The sequence below is a fragment of the Kogia breviceps genome, chromosome 18, assembly GCF_026419965.1.
Source record: "Kogia breviceps isolate mKogBre1 chromosome 18, mKogBre1 haplotype 1, whole genome shotgun sequence".
Lineage (NCBI taxonomy): Eukaryota > Metazoa > Chordata > Mammalia > Artiodactyla > Physeteridae > Kogia > Kogia breviceps.
Genome location: NC_081327.1, coordinates 142,501 through 167,646, shown reverse-complemented (window position 1 = coordinate 167,646; position 25,146 = coordinate 142,501). Strand labels below are relative to the sequence as shown.

Here is a 25,146-nt window from a genome sequence, read left to right as displayed (position 1 = left end):
TCACCACCAGGACCACCAGGGAAGCCCCTACGGTTTATGTCAGCAGTCAGGAGGCTCAGCCCCTCCTCCCAGCTCAGCCAGGGTTCCCAGCCCCTCTCCAACCTCCTGCCGTGGCAGCCACTGTCCACGGGGGAAGCCCAGTGTTCAGGTCTCCCTCCGAGCCCAGCCCTGTCCTAGTGGGTCTGGGCTGTGCCAGGTGTGGGATGCAGGGCCCAAGACTCAGGCACCTCGGGGTGCCAGGAGCTTCCCTCGGCCGGCCCGGGGTTAGACACCAGGGGCGTCCCCAGGAAACAGGGCGGAGACCGAGGGAGGTCCCTGGCAAGGCAGGTACCAGCAGTGGAGGGTTTAGCACTCCCGACGGTGCCGAGAGGAAATGGAGAGCCCTTTGGGGTGGGGGAGGGGCAGGGGCAGGATCCCTAATACACCAGAAAGGCCCTGGAGGCTGCAGGCTGGGGAGGGGGCTGGAGGGGAGCCCGGACCCAGGCCCTGGTGGAGGCAGAAGGAACAATGGGTGGGACCAGGCAAAGTGCCTTCAGACTTAGAAGAAAAGAAACATCCAGATGGATATCAAGGACTGTCATCGAGGGGGTAGAGGTTGGGGGGAGGAATAATTGCAACTTTAATTTGCTTTTATATTTGAAAGACAACGAACCTCCTACTAGCCCTATGGCCTGAGGAAACCATGTGGGGAGGAGGAGACCTAAACTGAAATAACAATCTTAACTGCACAACTACCGATGTCGCTTCTCCAGGGTCCCTGCACCCACCTGGGTCACGTATGGGCCCTTGGATTAATTTTCAAAAGTTAAAAAACCCAAATATGTGGAACCTAGAAAAGTGGTACAGATGAACCGGTTTGCAGGGCAGAAATAGAGGCACAGATGTAGAGAACAAGCGTGTGGACACCAAGGGGGGAAAGTGGCGGGGGCGGGGGGGATGAATTGGGAGATTGGGATTGACATGTACACACTAATATGTATAAAATAGATAACTAATAAGAACCTGCTGTATAAAAAATAAAATTCAGAAATTCAAACAAACAAACAAAAAAACCGCCAAGAAACAGAAAACAGTAGAGCACGCACCAGAGCACTCACATTCTCAAATTAGCAAATATTCTTGTTTTGTCCTTTTTTTCTCCTGGTTTTAGTACACTAAAAATATTTTTTTTAAGTAAAAACCTTTTCTTTCTTTTTTTTTTTTTGAGGTACGCGGGCCTCTCACTGTGTGGGCTCCCCCGTTGCTCCGGACGCGCAGGCTCAGCGGCCATGGCTTTGGCCCAGCCGCTCCGCGGCACGTGGGATCCTCCCGGACCGGGGCACGAACCCGCGTCCCCTGCATCGACAGGCGGACTCGCAACCACTGCGCCACCGGGGAAGCCCTAGTTTTGTTTTTTTTAAATTTATTTATTTTTGGCTTCGTTGGGTCTTCGTTGCTGCGCACGGGCTTTCTCTAGTTGCAGCTGGGGCTACTCTTCGTTGCTGTGGGCGGGCTTCTCACTGCGGTGGCTTCTCTCGTTGCGGAGCATGGGCTCTAGGCACGCAGACTCAGTAGTTGTGGCTCGCGGGCTCTAGAGCGCAGGTTCAGTAGTTGTAGTGCACGGGCTTAGTTGCTCTGCGGCATGTGGGATCTTCCCGGACCAGGGATCAAACCCGTGTCCCCTGCATTGGCAGGCGGATTCTTATCCACTGCACCACGAGGGAAACCCTGAATTATAGTTTTATCCAGATAAATGCCCAGGAGTGAGATTGCTGGATCATATGGCAACTCTATTTTTAGTTTTTTAAGGAACCCCCATACTGTTTTCCATGGTGACTGTATCAATTTACATTCCCGCCAACAGTGTAGGAGCGTTCATTTTTCTCCACACCCTCTCCAGCATTTATCATTTGTAGACTTTCTAATGATGGCCACTCTGACGAGGGTGAGGTAGCACCTCACTGTAGTTTTCATGCATTCTCTAATCATTAGCGATGTTGAGCATCTTTTCATGGGCCTGTTGGCCATCCTTATGTCTTCTTTGGTTAATTCTTTTAACCTCAGGATTCGTCTTTTAAAAACAAGGAGGTTTCCTAGTTGCCTGTCTTTGGAAGCTTCCTTAACTCCTTAGCATTTCTAGTCCACATCCCCATGTCCCCAGCCGTCCACAAGCAGGCCCTGATGGCTGGTTTGTCCCTGCCCGGGACCCATTCAGGATGGCTCAAGTCCTTTGCTCCCTATTGATCTGGAAGCCTCACCTCTCCTTTTAAAATTAAGGTGATTCACATAACACAAAAATTAACCATTTTAAAGTGAACAATTCAGTGGATTTTATTTTCTGTTTGTTTTGTTTTGGGCTGTGCCACGTGGTCTGCGAACTTCCCCAACCAGGGATCAGTCCCGTGCCCCCTGCGTTGGAAGCATGGAGTCCTAACCGCTGGCCCGCCGGGGAAGTCCTCCGTGGATTTTAGTATAGTTGCAATGTGGTGTACCCACCACCTCCATTTCGTTCCAAAACATTTTCCTCACTCCAGTAGCTCCTCATTTTCCCCTCCCTCCAGCCCCTGGCAGTGAATAATCTCTACTGTATTGTCTCTGTGAATTTGCATATTCTGGATATTTCATAAAAATAGAATCATACGATATGTGGTCCTTTGTGTCTGAGTTTTTCACTTAGCATAATGTTTTCAAGGTTCATGTATGTTGCAGCACATACCAGTGCTTTGTTCTTTTTTATGGCTAAGACTCCATTGTATGGAAATGCCGCATTTATTTTGCCCTTTATCAGTTGGTGGACATTTGGGTTGTTTCCACCTTAGGCTATTGTGAACAGTGCTGCTGTGAACAGTCCTGTACCAGGATTTGTTTGAACACCCTTTTCAATTCCTTTGGCTACATACCTAGGAATTAATTGCTAGATCAAAAAGTTAAATCTATGTTTAGCCATTTGAGGAACCGCCAAATTTTTTTCCAGGATGGCTGCACTATTTTACGTTCCCACCAGCAATGTAGGAGGGTTCCAATTTCTCCACATCCCTGCCAACACTTGTGTTTTTTTTTTGAAGCCATGCTAAGTGGGTGTGAATCAGTACTTCACTGTGGTTTGGTTCGCATTTCCCTAATGACTAATGATGCGGAACGGCTTTTCATGTGCGTATTGTCCAGGCCATTTGTATATCTTCTTTGGACCTCCCCTCCTTTTTCAACAGTTGTATAGAAGTAGAAATTATATGCCATAACGTATACCCATAGCAGGTACCCTTCAAAGATTTGTGGTAAATTAATATTCATATCGTGCAGCCATCGCCACTATTCAGTTTTAGAGCATTTCCCTCTACCTTAAAACTTCCTTTGTGTGGTCTGTGTCCATTTCTGCTCCAGCCCCAGCAGCAACTAACTGCTCCAACGTCTGGCTAGAGACACAGCCCCTCAGTGAGGACTGCGCGGGGTCAGTGGACCCTGGCTTCTAGCAGGACATGCCCCATCCAGATGGCCTCTCTCCCTCCCCACAACATCCCCTTTAGCTCCCACGGATGGAAAATTAGATCTAAAGACTCGCTGGGCTTTGGGCCAAATATTGTTGGCTAGAACCCCTCACAGGGGGTGTTGGATGGGCACCATTGCATCCCATGCAGGACCTCGGTGCTGCTGCTGACCCTAACAAGAGGGCTGTGACGGCCTGACTCTGCTCACTCGTGTGTCCCCACCCCCAGATGTCCACATTGACACCCCACCCTCCATTCACCTCATAGCATGTGCACCAGATAATCCTAGCCTGCTCAGGAATCTCATTACTGCTTGGGAAGTGATGTTTCCCAAACTCTAGCATTTAATTATCTCATCAAGGACTGGGGCCATGTGTTCCCCTGAAATACAGGTTCCTTTGGGGAGGCGGAATCGGTGCTGAATTCTCAGAGTGAGGAGCTGCCTTAAAAGCAGCACCACGGGGGCCTCCCTGGGGGCGCAGTGGTTGAGAATCCGCCTGCCAATGCAGGGGACAGGGGTTCAAGCCCTGGTCCGGGAGGATCCCACATGCTGCGGAGCAACTAAGCCCGTGCGCCACAACTACTGAGCCCGTGTGCCACAACTACTGAAGCCCGCACGCCTAGAGCCCGTGCTCTGCAACAAGAGAAGCCACCACAATGAGAAGGCTGCACACTGCAACGAAGAGCAGCCCCCCACTCGCGGCAACTAGAGAAAGCCCGCGTGCAGCAGCAAAGACCCAACACATCCAAAAATAAATAAATATATTAAAAAAGAAAAAAAAAAAAGCAGCACCATGGGGTGAAAGATGGGCTTATTTTTCGACTCTTCCTTTTGGGAACCCTCAACTCATGGATAGGGTGGATTCATTGTGTGTCAGTCAATGATAGTCATTGTTTTTTCTGATGCTTGTGTCGTATCATCATGTATGGCTTCTGTGTCCTTTTAACAGGTTTCTTTTGTGTTCCTGGGGCTCACCTGGGGCTTTCCCTGGAATGCTTTCTCCTAGGAGCCCTGGTTCCTAACTGCAGGGAAAGGGCTGAAACTCTGGCCTCTGGTTGCTTGTCTCCTGTCCTTTCCCTCCCTGCCCTCCTTGAGGGCCAGAGATTCCCCAGAACTGGGTTGAACTCATGCAGGCTGTGCGGCCCTGGATGACATCTTCTACTCTCTGGGGACCAGTTTTCCCATCCGTGAAATGTGGGCTGCAATAGGCAGAAAGTTGGTCCCAAAGATATACACATCCTAATCCTCAGAACCCGGAAGTGTTACCTTATCAGGAAAGAGAATCTTGGCAATTGTGATTAAGGATCTGGAAACGGCAGAGGGAAATTTGTCAACTGTCTTAGTTGGGCTTGGCTGCCATAACAAAATACTAGAGACTAGGTGACTCAAAGGACAGAAATTTACTTCTCACAATTCTAGAGGCTGGGAAGTCCAAGATCAAGGTGCCGGCAAGGTATGTTTCATTCTGAAGCCCCTTCTCTTGGCTTGGAGAAGCCTGCTGTATTGCTGTACGCTCACATGACCTCTTCTTTATGACCACAGCAAACTCTCTGGTGTCTCCCCCTCTTTTTAAAAAATTTATTTATTTTTGGCTGCACCATGTGGCTTGCAGGATCTCAGTCCCCCGACCAGGAGTTGAACCCTGGCCACGGCGGTGGAAGCCCCGAATCCTAACCACTAGGTCACCAGGGAGGGAACTCCCTGTTGCCTCTTCTTAATAGGACACTAATCCCATTATCAGAGCTCCTCTCTCATGACATCATCTAACCCTAATTACTTCCCAAAGGCCCCATGACCAAATACTATCACATTGTATTTGGGGGTGGACACACTTCTGTCCGTAGAAGGACACACAGAGGAAAAGGCAGTGTGAAGTTGGGACAGAGAGAGATTTGAAGATGTGGACCTTGAAGACTGATGTGATGCAGCCACAAGCCTAGGTACCCCTGGAGCCACCAGAAACTGGAAGAGGTGAGGAAGGATTCCTCCCTAGAGGCTTCAGAGGAAGTGTGGCCGTAACACTTAGATTTCAGAATTATGGCCTCCAGAACTGTGAAGTAAATTTTTTTAAGTATAAATTTATTTACTTATTTATGTTTGGCTGCATTGGGTCTTTGTTGCTGCGCACAGGCTTCCTCTAGTTGCAGTGAGCAGGGGCTACTCTTCGTCGAGGTGTGAGGGCATCTCATTGCGGTGGCTTCTCTTTGTTGCAGAGCACGGGCTCTAGGTGCGCGGGCTTCAGTAGCTGCGGCACGCGGGCTCAGTAGTTGTGGCTCATGCACTTAGTTGCTCCACGGCGTGTGGGATCTTCCCGGACCAGGGCTCGAACCCGTGTCCCCTGTGTTGGCACACGGATTCTCAACCACTGCGCCACCAGGGAAGTCCCTAAAGTTTTGTTTTAGGGTACCATGTTTGTGGTAATGTGTTACAGTAGCCACAGGAAACTAATGGAGGAACCACAGTTGTTTAATTCAACCAATTAATTAATTAATTTTATTTATTTATTTTTGACAGCGCCAGGCATCTTGCGGGATCAACCAGGGATCAAACCCGTGCCCCCTGCAGTGGAAGCGCAGAGTCCTGACCACTGGACCACCAGGGAAGTCCCGAACCATAGTTACTTTAAAGCGGGATTTTAGGGGATCTAGTGCCTTCTCAGCCTGGCCGGCATGGATGCTCATCTTCTGCTTTCCAGCCCCTACCATCCATTCCCTACCTAGAACACTTAAAATGGGCGTCCGATCCTGCCATATTCTAACCCTTCTGTTAGCTCCTTACAGTGAAAGAAAAGCCCCGCCAAAAGCCACAAATGGGGAGTTCCCTGGCGGTCCAGTGGTTAGGACTCGGCACTTTCACTGCTGGGGCCCAGGTTCAGTCTCTGGTTGAGACTGCAAGCCGCCTGGTGACGGAAAAAAAAAAAAAAAAAAAAGCCACTTACGGTGCTGCTGCAGCCCTACTGTGCTTGCAGCACAAGCAGGACAGAGACCCAAGCGCCGCCAAGAGGAGAACAGGTAAACAAACTGTAGGATATTTGTGGGCATGGAGGGAATAGAGGTCACACACAGCCACGTGAATGTGAACACGGGCTAGAAGGAGTGTGAGCACATGGTGTGGACATGCAAACTGTGTGTGGTTCCATATGTACCAGGAAAGCGTGCCCGCGGTGGGAGGAGTTAGGATGGCGGCAGCTGCGAGGGGCGTGGAAGGCTTCTGAGAGCCAGAGACATTCTGTGTTTTGCTATCAGAGCTGGTTACCAAGGGTGCTCACTGTACGTACACTGTGTAGGCTTTTCTCTATATATCACAAGCCTCCATCAAAAGTCCATAGAAACAGAAAACAGAGTAAGTAGTCACTGCTGGGGGCCGGTGGAAGCGGGAATGGGGGGTAAGTGCTGATGGATACTGGGTTTCCTTTTGGGGTGATGAAAATGTTCTGGAATTAGATGAACTGGTGGTTGCACAACATTGTGAATGTATGAAATGCCACTGAACTTACACTTCAAAATAGCTAAATTGATGGATTTGATATTCCATGAGTTTTAACACAATTTTTAAAAAAGCTTAAAAAGTAATAGAATTCAAACGTTATCTTGTCGGCTACAAAACTGGCCGGGTAGAGACAGTCATCATCTTCATGCATTTGTTTGTCCTTTTACTCACTAACTGAGTGCCCACCGTGGAGCAGGCCCTGAACAAGACATGGCAGACGCAGCAGTGACGTAAACAGTTTGGAGCTCACTTCCTTGTGGTTCTCTCTAGTTGAAATGTGAAGGAAGAGAAGGAGCCAGCCAGAAAGGGAGGTGGGAAGAACGTTCTGTCTAGAAGGAACAGCAAGTGCAAAGGCTCTGAGGTGGGAACAACAGGTCAGCCTGTATGGCTGGAGCCAAGCGGTGAGGTCAGAGGTCAGAAGGGACAGACTCACCATAATCTGATTTTTATGTGTGTGCTAAAATAAACATAAAATTGCCATTTCAGGGACTTCCCGGGTGGCACAGTGGTTAAGAATCCTCCTGCCAATGTAGGGGACATGGGTTCGAGCCCTGGTCCAGGAAGATCCCACATGCCTCGGAGCAACTAAGCCCGTGCGCCACAACTCCTGACCCTGCGCTCTAGAACCAGCGGGCCACAACTACTGAGCCTGCAAGCCACAACTACTGAAGTCCGCGTGCCACAACTACTGAAGCTCGCGTGCCTAGAGCCCGTGCTCCGCAATAAAAGAAGCCATCGCAATGAGAATCCCGCTCGCCGCAACTAGAGAAAATCCGCACACAGCAACGAAGACCCAACGCAGCCAAAAAAAATTTTTTTTTAATTGCCATTTCAACGCTTTGTAAGTATACAATTCAGTGGCATTAAGTACATTCATGATGTTGTACAACTATCACAACTGCCTAGTTCCCAAATGAAACCTGTGAAGACGGAGAAAGAGATCATCAGAGTGATGCAGCTACAAGGCTTCCCCAGGAAATGGCTTTGGGGGTGACACCTGGAGGTCAGCGGGAGAATCGGGAGCAAACGCGGAGTTTGGGAAGTGAAGCGGTAGTAAGGATGGCTGTCTGCAGGCGGGTGCCTGCAAGGGATGGTGGTCTGGCGGGCACCTCCTACACATTGCTTCACCCCTTGAGCCCTGTCTGTAGTTTCCAGTGGTCCAGGATTGGAAAGGGTGGACAAGGAACAGAGGGGATGAGAGTATAAGATGACCCTGGCCCACTGGGAGGCAGAGTCAACATGTGCCCACGTCCTGCCACTCACCTCTGGACAGGCCGGCTCCTTGGAGAGGGCCTCTGAGGAAGGCTTCTGGCCTGGCCTTGCTCTCCTGTATGCCCACTCTGGCTTGGCCAGTCCCAGGATGCTCCCTTGCACCTCCCTGAGTGCCTGAGCCTGATTTCCAGGTGAACCTGCCCGCCCGGATGCTGTTCTGGAACAGTTGCCAGGGTCTAGTGACGGGACCATAATACCAGGGGCAACCCGAGGGCCCAACCCATCCCCAGCAAGCTGTCCAGCAACCTCTAGGCATCTCCCACCACTCTTCCTCACTCCTCCCGGTGTGCCTGTCTGCCTCGGGGCCTTTGCACTTGTTTCTCCACTGAACGGTTCTTCCCCCAGGTGTTTGGGGGCAGCCCCGAGGCAAGTCCACTCCTACACTCTTTTTTTTTTTGCGTTACGCGGGCCTCTCACCGTTGTGGCCTCTCCCGTTGCGGAGCACAGGCTCCGGACGCGCAGGCGCAGCGGCCATGGCCCACGGGGCCAGCCGCTCCGCGGCCTGTGGGATCCTCCCGGACCGGGGCACGAACCTGTGTCCCCCGCATCGGCAGGCGGACTCTCAACCACTGCACCACCAGGGAAGCCCCACTCCTACACTCTTTACCATCACCTACTTATTGTGACTGTCTGGCCCTCGACAGCCCCGCGTCTGACGGGGGTGGGGGTGGGGGTGGGGGTGGGCGGGCAGGGTAGGTATGGATCATCTCTACCCCACCCAACCCGGTGATTTTGGGGCCCAGCGCAGAGAGCGGGAGGGGGCATGGAAAGTACTCAACAAATATCACTAAAGGATTCCGCACCTCAACCTGGGCGCTGCCTGCCACCAACTTTCCTTCCCAATTGTCGGAGATGGGAGGCGAGGGTCTGCCTCCCAGGCCTCTGAGGGAGGGGCTGAGCCGGGGCGGGCCAGTCAGTGGAGGGGAGGGGCCTCGCGCGGACCGGGCGGTGGGCGCTCCGGCGGCTGAAGGGGCGGGGCAGGGAGGGGCGGGGCCCGGATTTGGGGGCCGCACTCGAGCTGAAACAAAGGCAGGCGCGGAGACAATAGGCCCGAGTTCCCCCCAGGCCCTCCGGGAACGAGAGCAGCGCCGGACGCACTTCCACCACCGCCACCTACACCGCGTGTGGGCGCCTAGGGGAGCTGGGGTGGGGGAGGCTGCGCCCCGCTCCTCTGAAGCTTTTGCAAGGTCGAGCCCGCGGGAGGCGGAGTAGGGCCTGGGGGCTAGACGCGCCGGCCCCCTCCAGATTCTCTGCATCCTCTCACAGCTGCCGCCCAAGCCTCCCCCTGGACTGGCAACCGCAGGACTGAGGAGCCCTGCACAGGGACGAAGGCCCACCCCAGGCAGAGGCTCCAAGGCACCCATGCCTCAAGTATTCTCCGTGCCTAGTGACTTCAGAGAGGATCCCCTCCCCCAGGCCCCACTCCCACCTCTGACGGGATCCCCTCCCACTGATCTTGCTTTCCTCTCCGTCAGGACCCCTCCTCCGCCAGCTCCAGCCTTAGGCCCTGCTTCCCTCCTTCTCAGCTCAGACAGGACTCCTCTCTCCCCACGGACCCTGCCCCACCGCCAGGATTTTCCTCACAGACTCTGCTTCTCCCTCAGACAGGATTCCCACAAAAAGACCGTGTTTCTCTCGAATAGGATTCCTCCTCCAGGCCCAGCTTCCCCCATCTGACAGAATTCTCACCAGACACTCTAAGTCCTTCCTCAGACGGGAACACCCTCCCCGCACGCAGATCCTGCTCCCCGCTGAGGCACGCTTCCCCTCGCTACAGATCCTGCCTCCGCCCACAGATGGATCGCCCCACGCAGACCCTGCTTCCCCCTCAGAATTTCCCCACTGTTGCGGTTCAGTCCGCCCGCTTGAAGAGCATCAAGGCCAGCGCAGTGGCGGGCTAAAAGATGGCAAGGGGCGCTTGCAGGGCCACGCGGGATTTTCAGTCTCGGTGTTCTGAACCCCGTGGGATCTATTTGATTTAATCAGGTGTCAGCGTATCTCGTGTTAAACAATAAAATGGTTAAAACCCCAAAGTCAGCGTCCCGGTTTAGAAGAGTACTTCCTTCACGGGATGGGGACCCTTCGCCCTTCTCCCTCGGCCCAGCATCTTCCCTAGGTCTCGGCCCCGCCCCCTCTAGGGAACGCTAGTTGACGCAGCAACTGGAGACCTCCCCAGGCGGCCAAAGGGGCGGGGATCGAGGTGCAAGAACCGACTGCCGGCGCGCGTGCGGAGTAAGCGGCCTGGAGCAGGGACTACAATATCGGGCGCGAGCCCGGCGGGTGGACCAGGCTGCGGCGGCGGCGACCAGATGCCCCGCCCCTGCCGCACGAGCAGCGCTGCGGGTGGTGGAGGCGGGGGTGGGAGGAGCCCGCTCAGGCGCGTGCGTACTCATGGCCTCCCCCGCCGCGGCCCGCCGCGGCCCCGCCCCCGGGCGCGAGGTGCCCAGTGCGCGTGCGCGACAGCGTCGGCGCCAGTTATTTCTGTCCCGCCCCCCAACCGCGGCTCTTTCTGCGAGCGGGCGCGCGGTCGAGTGGTTGTTCGCGTGCCGCGTGGCGCTGGTCTTGGTCGCCGCTGAAAAGGAAGCGCGGGCGGCGGCGGAGGCAGGAGAGCGGGCAGCGGCCGGCCGGGCCTTGGCAGTGCCCCGCGCGCAGCGGGCGGCGACCTAGGCGGCGCGTGGCGGCGCTAGGCCTCGCGGCGGCAGCGGCCCAGCCGTTGGCGGCGAGTGCGTCTGCGCCTGCGCGGCGGGCCCCGCGCCCCTCCTCCCCCCCTGGGCGCCCCCGGCGGCGTGTGAATGGCGGCCTCGGCGGCGGCGGCGGCGGCCTCGGCGGCGGCAGCGGCCGCCTCCGGCAGCCCGGGCCCGGGCGAGGGCTCGGCGGGCGCCGAGAAGCGCGCCGTCGCCTCCTCGGCCACGGCCTCGGCTTCGGCCTCGGCGGCGGCCTCCGCATCGGCATCGTCGCCCGCGGGGGGCGGCGGCGAGGCGTTGGAATTGCTGGAGCACTGCGGCGTGTGCCGGGAGCGCCTGCGGCCCGAGAGGGAACCGCGCCTGCTACCCTGCCTGCACTCGGCCTGCAGCGCGTGCCTCGGGCCCGCGGCGCCTGCCGCCGCCAACAGCTCGGGGGACGGAGGTGCGGCGGGCGACGGCGCTGGTGAGTGCGGTGGGGCCGGGGCCGCCCCTCCCCCACCCCGCAGCCTTTGATCCTGACGAGGCTCGGGGATTGGGGGGGTCTCTTCCCAGCGTGACGATGACGGGGGTCGTCTGGGCGAGAGGATGGGGACCCGAAGAGTGGCCGGAACGTGTGTGGGCAGTGGGCTGTGGGCCGGGCACTGAGATGGGGCGACTGTTTAAAGTTCGGTAAAAGAAGGGTTTGGTTCTTCCTCCGGGAGGGTCGGGTCGGCTTGGCTTGGCAGGGCATGGAGTTTGGGGCCCAGTGGGGGGGATGCGCTCACCATGCAATGGTTTTGTTTCTTCGTGTTCTTCGTAGTGGTGGATTGTCCAGTATGTAAGCAGCAGTGTTTCTCCAAAGATATTGTGGAGAATTACTTCATGCGCGACAGTGGCAGCAAGGCTGCCACCGATTCCCAGGATGCGAATCAGGTATGTCTCGCCCAAGCAACCCCCAGGAGGTCTCTGGCCATGAGTAGGGGTCACTAGCCCAGAGCGTGGTACCAGCTCCAGGCTCTACTCTCCCCGTAGTAGAAGGCTTAGGGCAGGTTGTGTAGGCTAAGCAAAGGCCCCACTTTTCTTCACGTCGTGTTTCCTGGTTTTAAAGGCAGATCTGTGTGGTGGTTGTCTTTTTTGACTCTGCTTTGCTCAGCAGTGCTGCACTAGCTGTGAGGATAATGCCCCGGCCACCAGTTACTGTGTGGAGTGCTCTGAGCCGCTGTGTGAGACGTGTGTGGAGGCGCACCAGCGGGTGAAGTACACCAAGGATCACACTGTGCGTTCCACTGGTATGCAGCGTGCAGGGGGCTGCCCTTGCTGTTCTCCTGTATCTGTCTTTCGTTGCTTGTGATGGTAGTTGCAGTGGAAGGGTCTCAGGGAGTTTCTCTGCGGGGTACCAACTGAAGGGCCTGAGGGCAGAACTCAAAAGGGGGGAGGCTGGGGCTCTGGTGGGCAGTGTCTGCAGGTCCAGTGGCAGGGGAAAAGCCACAGGCAGGGAGTAGGGGGAGTTCACAGGGGATCTCCTGGTGCGGCAGCGGGTGGATAGAGGGCTTGAGAAAGCTCATCAGGGAACCCCCCCCCCCCCCCCCCCCCAGGCAGGGGATAGGCCTCTAATGGTACAGAGATCGGCATGTATGGATAGGGAAATGCAGGGTGTTTGGGGAATGATGTGAGGAACCTCCTGGACCAGAGGTTCCTTGGCACCTGTTTTAAGCCTCTGTAGGGAAAAGTGAGGTCTTTGGACCTTGTGTCTTAACAAGCTGGTAGGGTTAGCAGACTGTCACTGACCAGTGAGTGCTGGAAGTGTTCTTATCATTGAGTCACAGATATTTCACAGCCTAGCTCGGTGTTTCCAGACTTTCTGTGAATGTGCTGGAAGTGCTATGGAGAGGGGCTTGCGCTTGGTTTTTGACCCAGAACTCCCCATCAGTGGCGTTTTGGTAGTTACGCTGTGGCTCCGCCACCCAGAGGACAGTTTTGATGGGAAAGCTTGGGTGGAGGTGGTTCCTGTGGGGCACGAGGAGCCAGGAGAGAAGGGCGGGGTCTCCAGGGGGTCCTGGGTTCCAGGCAAAGGTCAGGGTGCAAGAGTGGGCAATATTTAGAGGAGCTGAGGCTCAGCTTATTTGTATCAGAATGTTCCTGTCTCTCACGCTGGGCTGGCGTAGTAATGAGACACGGTAGGGATTGGGGAGGTTTTCTAGTGGCAGCAGCCTCTGGGGAGGGCTGGGGGGTCAACATGGTGCGTTAAGTCTCTGGGGAGTGTTGCTCTGAGCAACAGGACCCTTTTCCCAGCACAGGGGCCTGGCATCTCTCTGAGGGTCCTGGTCTGATAGCGCATCTCTCCAGCCTGAGAAGGTTTTGTAGCTTCCCCTGTGGGTTGTGAAGGTGGTGTGGTCTCATTTTACCAGAGAAGAGAGGGGAGGTCACCAGGCATGGCTTATGAGAAAAATGTATCTGACCGTCTCTTTAAGCCCTGATTTGCTTTTTTTCTGAGCCAAAAAGCAAATGTTGTGTGTGCTGGGCTGCCACAGTAGCCAGAATCCCCTCGCCTGCTGGACAGAATCTTCTGTGAGTGGAGGAGAAAGGGAGCCCAGTGGCGGGTGGGGGCAGGGGTTCAGAGGTGGAGGAGCTTTCTTGAGTGTCCACCTGGAGGAAGTTTCAGTAGAGGGAACAGCGGGGAGGTCTCTCCTGGCAGAGGCTGTCAGTCTTATCCTTTAAGTTGTCACCTCCAGAAGCTGAAAGGAGAGGGGTGTGATTCTCTTGGTCAGGCTGAGGGCAGAGGGTTTTGAGAGCAAGGATCTAGGCTCTTCCCTGTCCACTGCTGTAGGCCCACAGGGTTCTTCCGGCAGATAGCCCAGGGGTGAGGGACAGGCAGGAAGTGAGGCCCTGATCTCTGTCTGCTCCTCGAGTTGGAGGTGGTGAGGATGAGCTCCCGCTTCATAGATCCCATTCCCCAGGACCAGCCAAGTCGAGGGACGGTGAGCGCACGGTGTATTGCAACGTGCACAAGCATGAGCCCCTTGTGCTGTTTTGCGAGAGTTGCGACACCCTTACCTGCCGGGACTGCCAGCTCAACGCCCACAAGGACCACCAGTGAGTCCTGAGGCTTGGTGGGTGGGTGCTGCCTGTTCCTGTGCTGGGCGCCTGGGCCCACCTCTATCTGCCCTCAGGTACCAGTTCCTGGAGGATGCTGTGAGGAACCAGCGCAAGCTCCTGGCTTCACTGGTGAAGCGCCTCGGGGACAAGCATGCGACATTGCAGAAGAACACCAAGGAGGTTCGCAGCTCGTAAGTATGGATGCCCGTGCTGTGCTGGGGTGGGTGGGTGGGGGGTGGCCCTAGGTGAGCACCTGCCTGAGTGGCCCTGACCTCACCCACTCTGGTACCCAGGATCCGCCAGGTGTCTGACGTACAGAAGCGTGTGCAGGTGGACGTGAAGATGGCCATCCTGCAGATCATGAAGGAACTGAACAAGCGGGGCCGTGTGTTGGTTAACGACGCCCAGGTACCCCCCGCGTGGTCCTTTTCCGCTGGCAGCTCACTGCCTCTGGTGGAATCGTCCTGGGGTCCAGCGCCCTCCGCTGGCTGCTGCTGCCCTCCGCGGGTGGGGAGAGGCAGTGCTCTGTGCGCCCTGAGCCCCCCGACCCCCCCTGCAGAAGGTGACTGAGGGGCAGCAGGAGCGCCTGGAGCGCCAGCACTGGACCATGACCAAGATCCAGAAGCACCAGGAGCACATCCTGCGCTTCGCCTCGTGGGCTCTGGAAAGCGACAACAACACCGCCCTGCTCCTCTCCAAGAAGCTGGTGTGTGCTGGCGGGCGCCCCCCAGGGCTGGGAGCCCCGTTCACTGCCCGTGCGCTCATGTGCCGCCCACCCCCAGATCTACTTCCAGCTGCACCGGGCCCTCAAGATGATCGTGGACCCCGTGGAGCCACACGGCGAGATGAAGTTCCAGTGGGACCTCAATGCCTGGACCAAGAGTGCAGAGGCCTTTGGTGGGTTTTTGTCCTTCTCTTGCTGTACCCTGCCATCCCAGGCCCTGCATTTTCTTCTACTGTTCTATTTCTTTACCGCAGGCAAGATCGTGGCAGAGCGTCCTGGCACCAACTCCACAGGCCCCGCACCCATGGCCCCTCCTCGGGCTCCAGGGCCTTTGAGCAAGCAGGGCTCTGGCAGCAGCCAGGTGAGCCAGAGAGGGGACCGTAGTGGGAGGAAAGAGGCACGGGGGCCTGTGGGATGCTTGTCTACTGAGGTCCACTTGCTCTGCCCACAGCCCATGGAGGTGCAGGAAGGCTATGGCTTCGGGTCAGGTGAGTGATTCTGCCCCCCCCCCCCCCGCCCCCAGTAGGTGGGAGAGCTGCAGTGTCCTATGTCCACCCCAACCTGTTTTCTGTGTTCCGAGCAGATGACCCTTACTCGAGTGCAGAGCCCCACGTGTCAGGGGTGAAGCGGTGAGTGTGGCTGCTCTTTGGTGGTTACAGGGACGGGGGGTGGCCGTAGGGGCGGGGTGCTCACACCAAGCCACACCCACAGGTCCCGCTCAAGTGATGGTGAGGTGAGTGGCCTCATGCGTAAGGTGCCACGGGTGAGCCTCGAACGCCTGGACTTGGATCTCACGGCTGACAGCCAGCCACCAGTTTTCAAGGTCTTCCCAGGCAGCACCACTGAGGATTACAACCTCATCGTCATCGAGCGAGGTGCTGCAGCTGTTGCTGCTGGACAGCCTGGGACTGCGCCCCCCGGGGCCCCTGGCGCCCCGCCCCTGCCTGGCATGGCCATCGTCAAGGTGAGCCTGCCCAAGTGACTGTGGCTGGGAAATGAAGATCTGCTGCGCAGGCCGGCACCCCACTGAACACCCCTCACCTCCTTGCAGGAGGAAGAAACAGAGGCTGCCATTGGAGCCCCGCCTGCCGCCACTGAGGGCCCCGAGACCAAACCTGTGTTGATGGCCCTGGCGGAGGGCCCCGGCGCCGAGGGCCCCCGCCTGGCTTCACCCAGTGGCAGCACCAGCTCAGGCCTGGAGGTGGTGGCTCCAGAGGGCACCTCGGCTCCAGCTGGTGGCCCAGGTGCCCTGGATGACAGTGCCACCATCTGCCGTGTCTGCCAGAAGCCAGGTGACCTGGTCATGTGCAACCAGTGCGAATTCTGCTTCCACCTGGATTGCCACCTGCCTGCCCTGCAGGATGTGCCAGGGTGCGAGGCTGTGCGGGGTCTGTAGGGTGGAGGGCTGGGCCAGGTCCCGTGCAGCCTCTCACAGCCTGTTCCCTCCAGGGAGGAGTGGAGCTGCTCTCTCTGCCACGTGCTGCCCGACCTGAAGGAGGAGGATGGCAGCCTAAACCTGGATGGGGGTGACAGCACTGGTGTGGTGGCCAAGCTCTCGCCAGCCAACCAGCAGGTGAGGGTGGGGCCCACTCCCTTGGTTTGGCCCGCAGCACCCCAAGTCCCCTATGACTCTGATGTTCACGTAATGCCTGCAGAAGTGTGAGCGCGTCCTGCTGGCCCTCTTCTGCCATGAGCCGTGCCGGCCCCTGCACCAGCTGGCTACTGACTCTACCTTCTCCCTGGTGAGTTCTGGGACTTGGGAGGGTGGGAGGTGCAGGGGCTGTTTGGCCTCACCTTCAGCCTGTGGGCTCTGCTTCAAGGATCAGCCCGGCGGCACCCTGGACTTGACGCTGATTCGAGCCCGTCTCCAGGAGAAGTTGTCGCCCCCCTACAGCTCCCCCCAGGAGTTTGCCCAGGATGTGGGCCGCATGTTCAAGCAGTTCAACAAGCTGACAGAGGTGAGCCTGTTGGGGTGGGGATGGGTTGGGGAGGGGAGGCTGGGGGCAGAGAGGTGGGCGACCTAGGACCCATCCACTGTAATTTGCCCGGCAGGACAAGGCCGACGTGCAGTCCATCATTGGCCTGCAGCGCTTCTTTGAGACTCGTATGAACGAAGCCTTTGGTGACACCAAGTTCTCCGCTGTTCTGGTGGAGCCCCCGCCGCTGAGCCTGCCTGGTGCTGGCCTGAGCGCCCAGGACCTGTCCAGTGGCCCTGGTGATGGCCCCTGAGGCTGGGCAGCCCCTGAGCTGCTCCAGCCTGGCTCTGTTCTCTGTTCTGTCCTGTCACCCCTCTTCTCTCTCCTCTTCTCCTCCCTCCGGTGGCCTGGTTCCCACTCCTTGGTGGCCCATACCCCAGTCCCTCACAATATGGTTTTTACTTCTGTGGATTTAATAAAAACTTCACCCGTTACTCAGGCCTTGGTTGGTGGGGGCCGTGGTCCCGGGGGCCTGGTGTCTGGCTGTTGCCGACCCCTCACCAAACCCTGTTGGGCCTGATGGGGGTGGGGCACTTGTCGCCAGCCACCTGGGTGTCCAGGGAGTGGGGAGCAGCATCCCTCCTGGGCCCTTTGCGATCTGGGGAGTGTCTGGTGGGTAGGAGGGTCACCCGGTAGGTAGGCAGAGCCGGGCGAACCTGTGGGCAGGCAGGGTGAATCCCCCGGTGGGTGCTGCACGGCAGCGCATTCTCCCTGAGAGCTTCCCGGACTGGTCTGGAACCGTTTCTCGCAACCAGCTCATCAGAGTGAGCTGCGTGGGCTGGGCTAAGCGGAGTTGGGCACTGTATCCCTGGGGGACAGGCCTGGACTCCTGGGATGCTGCTACCAGGATGTCTGGGGAGCCTGCCTTCTTGTGGGTGCTGGGCCAGCGTCTGCTGCTCATGTTCACATCCCAAGCCCTGAAGACTGGGGTGGGCTTGGTCTGTCCACTCCCGCCAAAACGAGAAAACGACTCCACCCCTCTGTCTTACACGGCAACGAACCTGGCACACGTTACCAAGCCCTGCCTGAGCAACTCCTGTCAGCCGTGTCGCCGGACTCCCTAACCCACCCAGCCTGGCTCGCATTAGGCCACTCACACAGGCCCAAGACTAGTAGCCAACTTTTATTGCAGAGGGTACAATGAAAATGCTGGGCCCTCCGCTGGCTCCCCAGGGTGGCACGGTGGAGGGGGTGGTGTGCAGTCAGTCCCTTCGAAGGTTCTTGAGCCGCTCCTCCAGGTCTGCGTCTGCATCAACTAGGGCAGAGGCTGCAGCCTCTGCTTTCTTCCCACTGGCAGCCACACTGAGGGAGCCTCCGGTGGAGGGGAGATCTGCAGAGAAGGGTTAGGAAGAGAGCCCCTGCGGAAAGGGGTAATGCCAGGAGAGGAGGGAGGGTCTGCGCGGTGGCTGAGCTGCATGCAGGACAGGGCCCAGGGTCTGGACACTCACTTGACAGCTCATCCGTCAGGCTCAACCCCAGCTCATCCAGGACCTGGGCTACAACAGCGTCACTAGGTTTAAAAAAAAAAAAAAGAACTATGAGGGCCAGGCACTTAGAGGGCCAGGCATCTGTCCTCACCCTCCTGTCTCCAAACCTCTCCTCTTCATCGTCCTCGTCACCCATGGCATCATCAATGGCGTCGTTCATCATCTCCTCCTTCATGTCCATAATCTCGGCCTGCCGCTCAAACTCCATCATGATCTTCTGGATCTGGGGCAACTTCAGCTGGAAGTGGGAGGAGGGTGAGTCTGGCCCCTGAGGTTAGTAGGGGTAGGGAGGGGGATCGCGAGAGGCGCACCTGTCTGTTCATGGTGCCCATGGCCTTGGTGACGCCCTTCATAGCTTGTGCCATTGAGTTGTTAGACTTGAGTGTCTGGATCTTGAGGGACACGGCCTGGATGTTGGCCCGCATCAACACAAACTTTCGCACGTACCGCCTTGTGCGCACCAGGTCTCTTGCCATGATACGCACAGCGTCCTGAGAAGTGGACAGAGGTGGCAGGGAGCCAGCTTTGGGAGTATGCTCCCTGCCACCCCACCATGCCCACTGAGGCTTTCAGGGGTTCCTATGTGCCCGCTCCCAGTGGTCACTGTTCCCTCTCGCTCTCATGCCTCTTGGGTCACCACTGCACAGACTCCTCCGCAGGCTTCTCACCTCTGATCCAGAAATGAGAGGAAGAAAGGTGGGGCCGCCCTTGAGGGGTCCTTTTCTCTCCATGTCTATAGAGTCAACACCCATTCCTGAATTCTCTCCTGGCCAAAGAATGTGTGTCTCCCTCCACCTCACACAGGCCCTCACCTCAAGAACAGAACCCTGATTCACACACAAACACATCCAAACCTCACCTTTTCACTTCCTCCCCAGAGCGCTTCCTTGCTTTGCCCATCCCAGGAAATGGCACCTCAACCCAGCTGCTCAGGCCAAAACTCTCACCCATCAAAGGTGCTGCTCCCCAGCGGTTCAGGCCGGGCCCATCTCTTTGCTCACTGGCCCCCAGGGCCAGTGCATCCCATGCCACGTGGGCTCCCACTATGGCCCACGATTCCAAGTGGTCTGGCCCACACCCACTCCTGAGCTCACCCATCACTCTCATGGAGCATCTGCTGTTCTGACACACTTGCCACTTGGATCTTCACGGGCTCACTCTCTTCATTACTCAACGTTTGGCTCTGATACCACCTCCACAGAGGCAGCCTTTTGGACCCTGAAACTAGGGAAAGCCCCACTCAACCCTTCATTTCCCTAGAAGCACCTCCCTGTTGGGTGCTCAGCCTGTGCAGTTTGCTGCAGCCCCAGTGTCTGAACAAGCAACAGCACCGGCCCTGCGCCCCAGGCTGTGCCCAATCGAGCTTACCATCTGGCCCTGCTTGGCCATTTTCTTGATGTCTGCAATGATTTTCTTCTCCTGGCTCTCTAGCTTCTGTCGTTCACGGTCCAGCTCTCGCATGGCGCGGTTCAGGGCGCGCTGGTTCTGCCGCAGCAGCTCCTCCGGCGTCTTCCGGCGCCCAAACAGCAGGTCCATGGCCGCAGGAGCCCACCGGTAGGACTGGGGCAAGTGTGAAGCCTTACTGCAGAGTGGTGTGAGGCCCAAAACGAGGGCATGAGGCAGAGCTGGGGTCACACTGTGTATGAGCAGGGACAGATGGGGGCTCCCAAAATTGAAAGGGCTGAGCAGGGAGAAAAGGCGTGAACGGAAGGCCAAAAGAATGGAGTCTGGAACTTGGGTAGCCCCAGGGACGTGAGTGGGGACAACGTGCCCACCCCAACCCCTCCTCCATCACAGTGCCCCCGCTTCCACCTCGTCCTGCAGACGCTGCGATGAGGCCCTAGCGTGTCCGGTGGACTGAGACTGGAGATGGCCGTGTGTGGGCGGACGGGGGTAGGGGGCACTTGGAACCCTGAGCGCCAAGGACAGGGCACTTGAGAGGGTCCCTGACAGGAGGAGGTAGAGGCTGCGAGTACTAGAAACAGGGTGGATTGGGGCGGGTGGGGGGCTCTGAAGCTGACAGCGTATGGATGGAATTTGGTTTGGGGCGGGGGTCCTAAATGCTGAGGGAATTTGGGTGCGGAGAATAAGGCTGGGGGGCGTTGCGGACTCCTGTACAGAGGGAGGGATGCTAAGTGTTGGGGCGCCTTGTTCATGCAGGAAAGCCTGGGGGGGTCATTCGGGGTGTTGACCACTATAGGCAAGACAGCATGGGGTCCTCTGATGATAAGGCCGGGTCCCAGGGAGGGGCGAGGCCCTCGTACGCCGCCGCCCACGCGCCCACCCAGGGCCCGCGCCCCAGTAGGGGCCACTCACCGGAGTTAAGACTCGCTTCCGTTTCCGGGTCACGCTCTTCTCGCTGGGAGCCCCGGAGCGCCCACCAACGACAGCCCCTCGGTTTTGTCGCCTCGGCGGTCGCCGCCGTTTCCGGATTAAACCACCCGACGTCACACGCCCCGCCGGCGCCCGGAATGCTGGGCGGGGACAAGAGACGTGCGCACGCGCCGGCGGCGGCGGCGGGGGGGGGGGGGGGTGGGGCGCGGCAAGCGCATGCGCACCAGCTTCCGTGTCCTTGCCGCAGACTCGGTGTTCCGCAGGTTCAAGTCTAGCCTAAGGGAGCCGAGCCACGGCCGGAGTCCTGCTCCTTGCGGGGTTGGCGCCCTTCCGGGCGCCTTCTGCGTAGCCAGCCGGAGGCCCTCCACCCCACCACGTCACCCACTGTAGGGCCCAGCTCATCTCAGGGACCCAGAACTCTCGCTGAAGTTTCTGGACTTCAGGCACCCGGTGGCACCAGGCAGCATTCTCCTCGTCAGGCCCTCCCATGGCAGCTAGAGGCAGAACAGGAGATGGTGCGGACTTTCTTGTGTGTTGGCTTACTGGCCAGGAAGCCTGTGGTTACTGGATCCTGCCCCTCCTTTGTTCCGGAGTGGGGTTCATCCCACCCTGCCCGAGGCCTGGGGCTTGGTCCCCTTACGACTCCCAGGGCTGCCCCAGGCACTGGGCAGCCTGCTGACGCGGGGGCGGGAGGGGGGCCCTAATGCCACCTGCGAGCACACAACTCCCACCACGCTTGCTGCAGGAGCCCTGGTGGACATCACCTGCCCCTCCCACCCCATAAAAGGAAGAGGCAGAGGCCATGCGGTAACATTCCCCTTTAATAGCCTGGCGGGACCTCCAGTGGTGCAGGGGTGGGGTGCCGGGTGCCCAGCCACCCTTGGCCTCCCATCCCAGAGCCCAGATTAGGGGGGCTGGATAGTACCCAGCGTGGGGCTAGACAAGCCAATTCATTTCCCATCGCTGAGCGGGTCGGGGGAGGCAGCGCCGACCTCAATCACATGGTGGTTTAAAAAAAAAAAAAACTAGGAGCGGGTGGCAGGGAGGGGTGGCAGGTCAGGGCATGGGATTCCCCCACCGGCTGCCCCATGCCCCCCCCCACCTGTGGCCCCCAATAAATATTTGCAGGGGACGCCGGGGCTGGTGGCCCTGGCAGGGGTGGGTATGCGCCGACCCTATTTCAGGCAGCGCTCGAAGTAGGTGGAGCCGATATAGCCACCCCGCATGGAGCGCTGCACGTTCTGCTCAAACAGCCTCCGGTTGTTCTGCAGGACCTCGGCGGCTTCCTTGTTCAGTGGGTCTTCGGGGTTGGGCTCCTGTGGCCGGTATGGGTGGGGGTCAACAAGCCCAATGGGCAGAAGGCCAACCTCCCCCAGCCCCAGCGTCCCCACCCCTACTCACCAAGAAGAGATACTGCAGGCCATAAATTATGGAGTTTATCGTAAGGACTGGCTTCCAGTCCTCTCTGTGGGCAGAGAACATCATGATCAGGGTCTGGTGAGTGGGCAGCCGTCACAGGCCCTGCTGGGACCGGACAGGTCAGGCCCAGGGCACGGGACAGTGCGGATGGGAGAAACTAGCGGGAGGGTGCAGAGAAGGACAGACCATGGAGAAAGCCAAGGTCAAGCCACGAGGAAGAAAACGTGGAAATGAAGAGACAGAGGAACACACACCACAAGGGGTAAGGACTGGACAGAGACTGGTGTAGTGCACGGCCATGAAGGGTGCCTGGCACACAGGGCTGGGGAGAGCTGTGGAGGGCTAGTGCCCTCACCTGAGGATGTTGAGGCAGACGTTGCCCTCGAGGTCAATGTTGGGGTGATAAACCATCGTCTCACACTTCACCTTGGGGGGGTCATGCGGGTAACCCTGGCCCACCTGGCTCCAGGAAAAGAGAGGGGAGGTGGATAGGTGCCGCAGCAGTGCCTGGCCGGGGCCTCAGCTGTTGCTTCCTCAGCCCAGGGAGCCACCCCGGCCCACCGAGACTCACCTTAAAACTGAACACAAACTTCCCGCTCTTGTAAAAGCCCTGTGAAGGAAGAGAAGAGGCGCTGGGATCCCATCCAGCAAGGCCTGGCAGGTGAACCAGGTATCCCTACTTGAGGTGGGGCCACCCGCCGTGCCTGGGAGTCCAGCCGAGTGTGCCCTCACCTCATCAGGACAGATAACCAGCTTGAAGTTGAGAAGGTCGTCTGGATCTGAGAAGCTGATGTCGCACGTCTTGGGCAGATTCAGCTCGTTTATGTCTGGGTGTTCACAGCAGAAAAGGGAAACCGAGAGAAAGGAAGAGGGAGAGAGGAGGGTGTTCAGAGCAGGTGCAGGTGCCAGCAGAGCCTGCACAGCCTCCTCCAGGACCCTGGCTCTGTCCTGGGCAGTGGGCCACATCCCCAACCCTCTCCTCGTTCTGCTCCCCAGTCTCCAGGCAGGCTCTTCTGGATCTCCAGAATCCCAAAACACGCATGTTCAATTGTGACTGTGCTTGAGCTCCTGGCCCGGGGTAAGTTCCAACCCTTCTGAATCCACAGCCCTAAGTCCCAGCACCCAACAGCTGGGTCCCCCCCAACCCACCTCCTAAGTGCCCCCACTCCCATATGCATTCCAAGAGCCTCTGACTACCCCACACCCAGGATCCCGGGCCATAACCCCCACCTTCTAGAGGAGTCCCCAATTATCTGCCCAAACTCAAAGACCTTATTCCCCCCCCACACCCTAAATCATCCCCCACCAATCCCTGGTCCCCACGATACATATACTCCTCTTCCTGCCTATCGTCCCAAACCCAGGTTCCCATCTGACCCCCAGATCTGTGAGTTCCCAGCCCTCCTACCTTCCACTGTTCTGACTATAAGATTTCCAGCATCTCCAGTACCATGGTCTAAACCCAACCCTACTCCTATCTCTAATCTCTGGCACCCACTGTCCCTCCCTCCTCCTCCTGTCACCCTAAACCCCAAATTGCCATGTGACGCCCCCCCCAGACCCACGAAACCCAGGCCCCAGAACGTACTTCACCACGCCTGACTCTGATTCCCACTGACCCAAGCATAATACACTAAATCTCCCACTCGGATCCTCAATCCTCGGCCCCCACTATCCATATCTCCTCTGCCTTTCACCCAGGTTCCCGTCTGACCCCCAAGACTCTCGAGTTCCCGGTCCCCCCACTACACTGCCACCCTCAGATTCTCAGTCTCTAATATCAGACATCTGGCTTTCCAAATACCTTCAGTGCCCCATCCTCGGCCCCGCATCTCTGACCACTTCAGTGACTATTACTCCACCCCTGATCCCTCAATCCCCAGGCCCTGATCTCCGATCCCCACATCCGCGGCCCCCCCATTTCTGACACCTCTGACCCCTGGCGACCGCATTACCCCAAGCTAGGCCCTGACCTCCGACCTCCACCCCCATCCCGACTCCTTACCCTTCTGGATCCGCAGCTGCGCCGCCGACGCCTTCTTGCTGCTGCCCTTGGTGCCGCCCGCCGACTCCTCCTCCTTCTTCTGCTGCTTCAGCGAGAACAGCTTGATCATCCTGCCGCCGCCGCCGCTGCCGCCCCTGCGGGGCCCGGGACCCCGGCCACCCGGCCCCCCGCCGCCGCCGCCCTTGCCGCCTCCGCCACTCGGACCCGCCGCTGCGGCCTCTTCGGCTGCTGCCGCCGCCCGCCCGGCCTGCCGCGCCGCTCCGCGCCCACCGCGCGGCCCGCGTCGGCTCCCGTAGTCGGCTCCGGCCTGGCCCGGCGCCTCGGGCTCGCTCGGCGGCGCTCGGGCCCACTCGGCTCTTCTCGTGTCCGCTCGGCCCCGCCCCCACCCGCCGCTCCCTCCTCCCCCTCGCCCGCTCCGGTGTCCTCAGGCCCAGCTGCGGACGCGGGGTCCTTAGGCCGCGCCACTGGCCCGTTCACTCGCTCCCTTCCTGAGGGGGTTGCGGCTCGGGTCGGAAGAGGGAGGCGGGGGCTGCGGTGGCGACGGCCGTGTACTGGAGGAGGGTCGGCTTCCGTGGCAGCAGCGGCTTCGGCGCGTAGGTCCGCATCGGCCTCGGGCGCCCCACCGCTTCGGATATTTCCGCCGCCTGCCCTCCTCGGCTCTTTCCGCCCGGCCTGCGCTGTGCGCCTGCGCAGCCGCCGATGCCTCCGCCCCGCGTTGCTCCGCGATGGGACTTGGGGATCGGGCTCCTTCGGCTAGGCTCGGGTATTTCCGTTCGTGCAGGCCGGGCCGGGCCGGTCACTTCCGAGGACGCCTGCGGTTCCAGGGAGCGGGGCGGTGTTGCCGCCATCTTTGAGTGGGGCAGATGCGGGCAGCTTCGCTTGCGGGCCAGCCATTCTCACTTGTACTCGTGCAGACGGCGGCGTAGGCGGGCCAAACGAAGTACTTGGCCCCGGGGGTCACAGACTGAGGCTGGGTCAGCTCTGAGCCTGAGCAAGGCAGGGGCGTTGCCTAGAGGGTGCGTGGTCCAGCACTTTCGGTGTCCCATCGCAAACCCAAGGAACCCTCTCGCAGAGAGTCTGGCTGAGGTAAACTAACAAATAAAACGTGTATTGTGTCAGAAGGTAGTAAGCACTGTCGAGGTTTACACGGGCTGACACGCTTCGGAAGCGGAACGTGGGGAGGGCCGCGCTCTGCGCGGGTCTACAGTTCCAGCGG

At 58.4% G+C, this 25,146-nt stretch overlaps 3 protein-coding genes across 4 annotated transcripts; 1 reads left to right on the top strand and 2 right to left on the bottom strand.

Moving 5' to 3' along the window:
• Positions 1-11,003: 11,003 nt before the first annotated feature.
• TRIM28 (tripartite motif containing 28) lies at positions 11,004-17,119 on the top strand. Its single transcript, XM_059044602.2, has 17 exons — positions 11,004-11,373; positions 11,710-11,822; positions 12,046-12,178; positions 13,847-13,982; positions 14,060-14,176; positions 14,279-14,393; positions 14,545-14,691; positions 14,768-14,882; positions 14,964-15,070; positions 15,161-15,197; positions 15,293-15,338; positions 15,421-15,673; positions 15,761-16,080; positions 16,159-16,282; positions 16,365-16,451; positions 16,530-16,667; positions 16,762-17,119. The coding sequence occupies exons 1-17, from the start codon at positions 11,019-11,021 to the stop codon at positions 16,936-16,938; spliced, it is 2,520 nt and encodes an 839-aa protein (XP_058900585.1). The 5' UTR covers positions 11,004-11,018; the 3' UTR covers positions 16,939-17,119.
• A 676-nt stretch (positions 17,120-17,795) lies between these two features.
• On the bottom strand, positions 17,796-20,663 carry CHMP2A (charged multivesicular body protein 2A). 2 transcript variants are annotated; one of them, XM_059044752.2, is made up of 6 exons: positions 20,489-20,663; positions 19,541-19,754; positions 18,484-18,663; positions 18,280-18,410; positions 18,134-18,195; positions 17,796-18,015 (listed from the first exon to the last, which is right to left on the bottom strand). In XM_059044752.2, exons 2-6 carry the CDS (start codon positions 19,706-19,708, stop codon positions 17,888-17,890), a joined length of 669 nt encoding a protein of 222 aa, XP_058900735.1. In that variant the 5' UTR covers positions 19,709-19,754; positions 20,489-20,663; the 3' UTR covers positions 17,796-17,887. The 2 variants fall into 2 exon arrangements, with proteins under 2 accessions (XP_058900735.1, XP_066876094.1); XM_067019993.1 differs by having other exon boundaries at positions 19,541-19,732; positions 20,489-20,657.
• A 646-nt stretch (positions 20,664-21,309) lies between these two features.
• UBE2M (ubiquitin conjugating enzyme E2 M) lies at positions 21,310-24,118 on the bottom strand. The gene is made up of 6 exons (XM_059044757.2): positions 23,931-24,118; positions 22,658-22,752; positions 22,497-22,535; positions 22,281-22,384; positions 21,908-21,971; positions 21,310-21,822 (listed from the first exon to the last, which is right to left on the bottom strand). Exons 1-6 carry the CDS (start codon positions 24,037-24,039, stop codon positions 21,682-21,684), a joined length of 552 nt encoding a protein of 183 aa, XP_058900740.1. The 5' UTR covers positions 24,040-24,118; the 3' UTR covers positions 21,310-21,681.
• Between the last annotated feature and the right edge of the window lie 1,028 nt (positions 24,119-25,146).

Bases quoted from the DNA above. Each gene is read 5' to 3' on its own strand.
- CHMP2A (XM_059044752.2), bottom strand. From the start codon at position 19,708: ATGGACCTGCTGTTTGGGCGCCGGAAGACGCCGGAGGAGCTGCTGCGG. The intron at 18,411-18,483 runs GTGCGCCTCTCG...TCCCACTTCCAG, and splicing joins TGGGCACCATGAACAGACAG to CTGAAGTTGCCCCAGATCCA. The intron at 18,196-18,279 runs GTTTGGAGACAG...TTTTAAACCTAG, and splicing joins GAGGACGATGAAGAGGAGAG to TGACGCTGTTGTAGCCCAGG.
- TRIM28 (XM_059044602.2), top strand. From the start codon at position 11,019: ATGGCGGCCTCGGCGGCGGCGGCGGCGGCCTCGGCGGCGGCAGCGGCC. The intron at 13,983-14,059 runs GTGAGTCCTGAG...ATCTGCCCTCAG, and splicing joins AACGCCCACAAGGACCACCA to GTACCAGTTCCTGGAGGATG. The intron at 15,674-15,760 runs GTGAGCCTGCCC...ACCTCCTTGCAG, and splicing joins CTGGCATGGCCATCGTCAAG to GAGGAAGAAACAGAGGCTGC.
- UBE2M (XM_059044757.2), bottom strand. From the start codon at position 24,039: ATGATCAAGCTGTTCTCGCTGAAGCAGCAGAAGAAGGAGGAGGAGTCG. The intron at 22,753-23,930 runs GTAAGGAGTCGG...GTGAACACCCAG, and splicing joins GCAGCTGCGGATCCAGAAGG to ACATAAACGAGCTGAATCTG. The intron at 21,823-21,907 runs GTGAGTAGGGGT...TACCGGCCACAG, and splicing joins GCCTGCAGTATCTCTTCTTG to GAGCCCAACCCCGAAGACCC.